We start from the raw sequence: 6,836 nt of genomic DNA on the forward strand, positions 1-6,836 counted from the left end.
AAGGCCCACACTTAAACAAACCACACATTTAAACAGCACCACAGTTGAGACCGAGTTAAGATGGACCAGTACAATCTTTTCAGGCACTCACCTTTTCAAAACAAAAAAAAACCAAAACAGCAAACACCCCAAAATACAGGAGTTAGGGCAACTAAAATTCAGTTACAACAGCTACAACTTCCACCTTCCTCAGCTTCCATCTTTCAGATTAATGAAATTAATCAGAGCCACCAATTGAGATTTAAGGGTGATTTGTAGCCAGTTTTGACTGCTTAAAGCCATCATCAATGCATTAGAGGGTAGAAGACAAACCTACTGCTGAGGTATGGAAAGGTTCTTTACTGCCCAGCAAGTCTATCTGTTCCCAATGAAAAATTTCCTTAGCAGGAAGTTTGATATCACCACCTCTCACCATATTTTAATATGTAAGAAAGACAAGTATTTATGGAGGGTACTGTAGGTTTAGGGGGAAAAAAACCAAACAAGATTATTTAATAACCTTTCTGTGTACACAAATGACTAATGTGCTAATAGGTAGTATTGTCAGTGGTTGTAGCTAGACTCGTTTGCTAGAATAGTATCTGTTTCAATACATTCACTTTTCAATAAAAGCCAAATTTCCAAATGAGTGTAAATACTTATATTTGAAACCATAGTAACATGGTAATAATTTTTTCTTCAAAGATCAGAAAACCCCCAAACTCTGTAACAAGATTTTTCCAACATGAAACCCCACATCAGATATATTAAGTTACCTAAATGCCACCTGTTCACACTACATGCCAACAGAAGCAGCTCAGGAAGTAGGTGGGACCCTTGGAATCGGCAATACCTTTGAATTCCCCACCTTTTTTTTTTTTTAAACAAAGAAGTCACAGAAGCCGTCTCAAAGATACCAGATTCATTCTCATAAATTGCTCCTTTAAGGTACTCTCAATAGAAAAGGTGGAACTTTAAAGCATTGCTTCAAAAGACACATTTAAACAAAAGCAGACTGAACATGTCTGTGCAAATTTAGTTCTTCCAACCATCAGTTCAGAAACATTTTCAACAGAATGTTTAAGTTAACAAATCATGTTTGTTTAGAATTAACAAATAAGTACAGCATTTTAAAACTAGCCATCTAAATAGCACGTTGAGGGCAGTATACTACATTGAGAACTTTTAAACTGTTATGAGCCAGACATTTTATATAGATTTAACACCTACCAAAGTAAATTCTGTAACAAAGTGATTTTGCATTATATGTATAACACTGATCCTTAGGCAAACAGAGACACATTAAACCAATGAATCTGAGGGCTGTGAGGAATGTTATAGCTGGTAGGAGCCTGCTACAAAATCCTTAAGGATGCATTGCTATGTTGCTGTACATCTTAATTCAGGACACAGGTGAACAGCTTGAGCAGGAAACCTTTATACCAGCCACTTTAAAGCAAGCAGACATTTCAAAGTTTTTTGGTTGCCAGAAGTTTAATCTTGCTTCACTTCACCCTTTAATTGCCTTTTCATGCGTGAATATGGGCTGATTGTGTCATCCATCACGAAGTCATACAGTACTTTTATCCAAGAGTTATATTGGGGCAGGTTGTCATAGTATTCAGCTGCTATTTTCTTCACCTGAAGGAGAGATATGAGGTTTATTTACTGGTTACATTAACATCAGTTGTGACAAATTTACAACCCTCAACGTGTAATAGCACAGGAAGTTTCATTCCAGAAGTTAGATCCCACAGAAAATGTATGCCATTTATGCCACAATGTGAACATTCCTTGAAAGAAAAAGCAATTCCCTAGTTATTAAGTAAATCTCCTGTGGAGTTTTTGGAGCTGGCCAGAACAAACTCATCTAACTCTCCTAAGTCCCTTCACCATGCTGCCTACAGGACGATGGGAGCTCACAAAGCAAGTGGTTTGCTTGCTATTGAAAGTGTGTGACTCAGTTCAGTGCTGACTCATAGATACACAAGTAACAGTAAAAAGGATGTTTTAAGTTCTAGGAAGAGCTGTTTAACACAGCTATTTTTACATGTAGTTTCAAATCTCATTACTCAGAAAACAAAAGGCATTTTATTTCCGAGGAATATTTTGTTTCTGAAGACGGGCATCAAAGAACAAAGAGAAACTGCTTCGAAAGACACTATTCTCAGTTGTACATGTTAACTAGACCATTATTTAAACTGAGAGGTTTAAAAAACCTCCCAAAAGCAGGTTCAGTTAGGTGCCCATACTGCTATTTAGGGCCAACCACTTAAAGCCTTAAAAACATGAACGGAACAAAAAGGATTTTTCACAAAATTCCATAGCTTTAGTCCGAAGAACAGTATCAATCTGTATAAGCAACAAATTCAAGGTATTACACGGCTGGTTTGAAGGCACAGCTTGCTTTGACCCATCATCACACCTATAGGATAGTGCAATGTACTTTTACTCAACAGTAGTAACTCTCAGCTCAGCAGTGCTGAGGAATCGAGTGTTCAGTACTTAGGGATCTTTAGCACACAGCACAGCAGAGTCCAATCCAAACAAATTAACTGCACTGTTCCAAAAGAAGGCTTTGTTTTCTTATCAGAGCTGTGGAAAACGAGTCCGGCAGCAGAACTGGGTATCTACTCCTAGAATTAAGTATTTGGAAAGATTCATAGCTTTTAGCATTTATAGCTAAAGTACCTGTCCAAGAAGTAAAATGCTGGTTCACAGCACACACCCAAGTATCAAAGGGGAGTTAACGCAACTTTTGCTGTATTTGAAAGATTTAAATCTATGAATAAAAGCAATTATCTATCTTAAAAAAACAAACAAACAAACCCCCCCCCCAAAACAAAACAAAAAAACGCAAACCAAACCAAAAAGAAAACCACAAAGCCTCAACAAACCAACTTCATGATCTACCTGCCCTGCTAAAAGTGCTGGCAGTTATTTCAGCTGCAGTCCCACCACTGATAACAGAAATACCAATCAAGTTTAGACCTCACCAGAGGTATGATCTTACAAGGTCTCACTATTGCCAAAGGCAATAACAAAGCTGCAAGACAAACAGCTGCTGTCAAATTGCAAATTTAATGTCTGATGAAAAACTGAAGATTCAGATGTAACCCTAAAGCCTGTGTTCCCATGCTTCAATTGGGAAGCACGGATGCAGTGAGACAGAAGCTCCTGCCTGTAAGAAGCAAAGGTTGAAGTGAGGAGAAACGTCACCTGTGCTACTCATGCAGGCATAACAGGTCTAAGTCCTGGTTTAGAACTCCTAATTCTGCCTGTCCTACACTGCCAGTGTACATCTGATACTTATTTAGGGTTCAAAGGCTCTTGCTAGAGAAACTGAACTGCTCCAGAGTAGAGAAGTAATTAAACATTTGTCAACAGCATAACAAACATTAACAGTACCTCAAACCCTTTCTTTTCCCCCACCAGAGGATGTCCCTGATAGAAGAGACTGAAGGATACACACACATTACAATACTGCCCTTAACATTTCAATGACAGGGATAACAAATCTCCAGAGTTGCCTGCAACCTCTTAACTAGTTCTCTGCATACTTACAAACAAGAATTCAGAAGACAGGTTGTAATTACAGAAAGCTAAAGTTAGTGCAAAGCATAAGACATGCGTTCCCTCCCCTCTCCTTTTATGGAAGAGGACTGAGCAGCAGCAAACTGGAAGCTTGTTCAGGGTACCACTAAAATGCTGAATAATTAACTCCTTCATCACTCAGCTTCTATTTTGGGGATTTTTTTGTTTTTAATCTCCCAAATTCCATTCTTCTGTCAGTATTCTGCCTGATTTTCTTGTTAAAGAAGGCCTTAATTTAAGAAAAAGTAATAACCTTAGAAGTCAACTTACCAGTGGAAGGCTCTTGCCAGGAATATTTGGGAAGTCATGATGTTCATTGTGATAGCCGACATTAAAAGTGAGCAAATTAAGTGGCCCATAGTAGGAATAGGTCTCATGTCCTTTTAAAAACATGTAATGTTCAGCTATGAAGTGTCCCGAAATTGGGTGCAACCCAAGACCAAGTACTGAACCAGCAAGCATGTAGAAAATGGATTTGACTCCCCATAAATAATATATCACCACATCAAAGATGAGCTGAGCCAATAAATTGATTATTTCAAGTCGAGTAATGGGTTTAGGATTGATGCAAAGAGGTCTAATGGCATAGAAGAAAGGCTGAAGAACAATCCATATGAACTTCCTAAACGGGGTGCAGAAAAACCAGCCCTCGAAGTTGGTGGGAATATCCACATCGATGCCGTCACCGCCTAGGTAACGATGGTGATCCATGTGGTATCTCTTGAAGGATATGGAGTAGGGGAGACCAAGAGGGAGGTTGGCAAATATTCCAAACCATCGATTCCACATGGCTTTGCTGTTGCCAAAGGCACTGTTGTGGGAGATCTCGTGAATAGCCAGAGTCATGGAATGGCTAATACAGCTTCCAAAAACGTAAGCCCAGAAGACCACCCATTTCCAGTCCAAGTCTTTAACCAGATAGAATGCAGTCAACTGCGCCAGAACCATCAGCACAACCACCCAGATCAGGTTGTAGTCTGGCTTCATCAATGCTTTTATCTCTGGATGTTTAGCTAGATGGGAAAAAATTAAATTAAAAAGAAGTTATTTCAAAGCCCTCCTCACAGCTAACTATCCCAATTAGATTACGCTTTTTTTTTTCCTTTTGTCCCAATTAGGAGTTGTCTGCAAAAGTAATAAAAACGCGTGACCTTTCCACTTATGATATTTACTGCTATAATAAATCATTTGGAATCAACTCATTTTAGCACTTTTACGTTGCTCAGCAACTAGACACGTACATGGCAAGCACCAGTACCACATCCAGCCTTCTCAGGAAGGGAATGGCTCTGAGCCGACAACCCATCCGTAATTCAGACGGGCTCGAGAAGGCTCAGCCCCGGTTCTAGCGCCGCGCTCGACGCCGTTATCCGCCACCCCGGGCGCGGGTGCCGCGGTGACCTCTGCGCACAGCGGCCCCAGACACGACACCGCCTCATCGCCCGTCCCGCGGGCAGGGGAGCGGCTCGGGGCCGCCGGGGAGCCCGGGCTCCGCTCCGCCGCTCGGGATGGCAGCCCGGGCCGCCGCGGCCGCCCCGCGCCTCGGGCTCGGCCCCCCGCCTCCTTCCCCTGCTCCTTCCCTTCCCCTCCCCCGCCAGCGCCGCCAAGGCGGCGGCTCTCGCCTCCACGTACGCGGGCCCGGCCCGACTCCGGCCGCCCCGCCGGGAGCCTGGGGGGGCCCCGCCGGCCCCCGCCAAGGGCGGCCATCTTGTGGGGTGTCCGTGTGCCTCCCCCCCGCTCCGCCACGGCAAAAAGCGGCGGCACCGCGGCGCCTCACCCAGGATCTCCTTGCGGCGGTCGGCGTGGGGCTGGTCCGTGTAGACCCATTCGAAATCCTCTCTAGCCACAGTATTCCCCATGGCGACGGCAAAAAACCCCCTGCCCGGCTTCCCGCCCGCTGCGCGGAGCCCCCGGTACCACGCTTTATAGCGCGGCGGAGGCGGCCCGGGGCCACGCCCCCGCCCCGCCCTCGCCGCCCATTGGCCGCCGCCGGCTGCCGAGCGCGCTCCCGCCGCGAAGGCGCCCCCTGCCGGCGGGGCGGGGCGGCCCGCAGGGGAAGGAGGAGCCCTCGGACTCCGCAGAGCCCTCAGGGCCCGCAGAGCCCTCAGAACCCTCGGAGTCCGCAGAGCCCTCGGAGTCCGCAGAGCCCTCAGAGCTCTCCGTGCCCGCCGAGCGGGGCCGCGGGAACGGCGATGCGGGCTCCTAAAGCCGCGTTCCCGTGAGCTGCTGTCCTGGTGTGACCCCGTGCTTACAGACCCCTGCCCAACGCTACTGAACTCCAGCTCCAAACGCCTGCAGCAAAGTCTCCGCTTCCTTCCCTTTTTGTGGAAAGATATTTGAAGAACTTCTTTGACAAACTCCTCTGTAAGAACTTCATTTTATCTGTCACTGCATGTATTTGTCACAAAACACAGACTGTGGGCAGTTCAGTGAGAAAGATTACCTTATGTAGAAACTGAATTATTACTTGCCTGGAATTTTAGTTGTCCACTCATAATAATCTTAATCAGTAGATCAAAAAATCCACTCAAATGAATCTAAATCAGCAGTAGTGATAAAAACAATGGAGGCTATTATCACAAAGTAAATTACACCTTATCTCTTCATATAGTATTGGTATCTCAAGGTTATGATTAATCACTTAAAATTTATTAGCAATAATGGGTACAAAAGGCTTATGCCTACAAGCTGCTGGAAGCCCCATGTGCAACACGGCTATTGGAGGGGAAATTCAATCCCTACCTGGAAATGTTTGCAATGTGCAGTAGTGGACAAAGCACAGGATCATAAAACATAACACTTTTGTGAATAGTTTGGTTTACATGCATTGTAATTAGTGCACATTAGGGTGGGATTTTGAAGTGAAAAGTGCAGCCAGGAGCTGAAACACAGAAAAGGTTTTGCTCAGCCTTTTCCTCCTCAGTCACAGAATTAGCATTCTGCAGTGTGAAGACTGGTGCAGCGTAAGAGGCAAAGCAGATGTCTAGATTTCATCGAGGCACTGTGACCTTGCCAGGTTTACTTTTTGCTCAGTGACCATTTCACAATAAAACAGGAATCTTTGGGGCTGCCAGTGCAGCAGCTGGCTGCAGAATTGCCGGGGTCACAAGTGTTTCACTCAGCAGCACTCCAAACACCACATGTACCATTTCTGACAGTGTTCCCCTCTGGCTGGAGTCCAAATACTAGCACTGCTATCCATCTTTGTGCTGAAGACCTCCTCATCCATGAGAAGGATCCTGCCAAGAGGAGGAGTGTGGCAG

The 6,836-nt window shown here is 44.6% G+C and overlaps 1 protein-coding gene across 1 annotated transcript; it reads right to left on the reverse strand.

Moving 5' to 3' along the window:
* Nucleotides 1–625: 625 nt before the first annotated feature.
* DEGS1 (delta 4-desaturase, sphingolipid 1) lies at nucleotides 626–5,545 on the reverse strand. The gene is made up of 3 exons (XM_014877403.2): nucleotides 5,351–5,545; nucleotides 3,844–4,586; nucleotides 626–1,620 (listed from the first exon to the last, which is right to left on the reverse strand). The coding sequence occupies exons 1-3, from the start codon at nucleotides 5,430–5,432 to the stop codon at nucleotides 1,474–1,476; spliced, it is 972 nt and encodes a 323-aa protein (XP_014732889.1). The 5' UTR covers nucleotides 5,433–5,545; the 3' UTR covers nucleotides 626–1,473.
* Between the last annotated feature and the right edge of the window lie 1,291 nt (nucleotides 5,546–6,836).

This window comes from Sturnus vulgaris, chromosome 3 (assembly GCF_052056855.1).
Source record: "Sturnus vulgaris isolate bStuVul1 chromosome 3, bStuVul1.hap1, whole genome shotgun sequence".
Classification (NCBI taxonomy): domain Eukaryota; kingdom Metazoa; phylum Chordata; class Aves; order Passeriformes; family Sturnidae; genus Sturnus; species Sturnus vulgaris.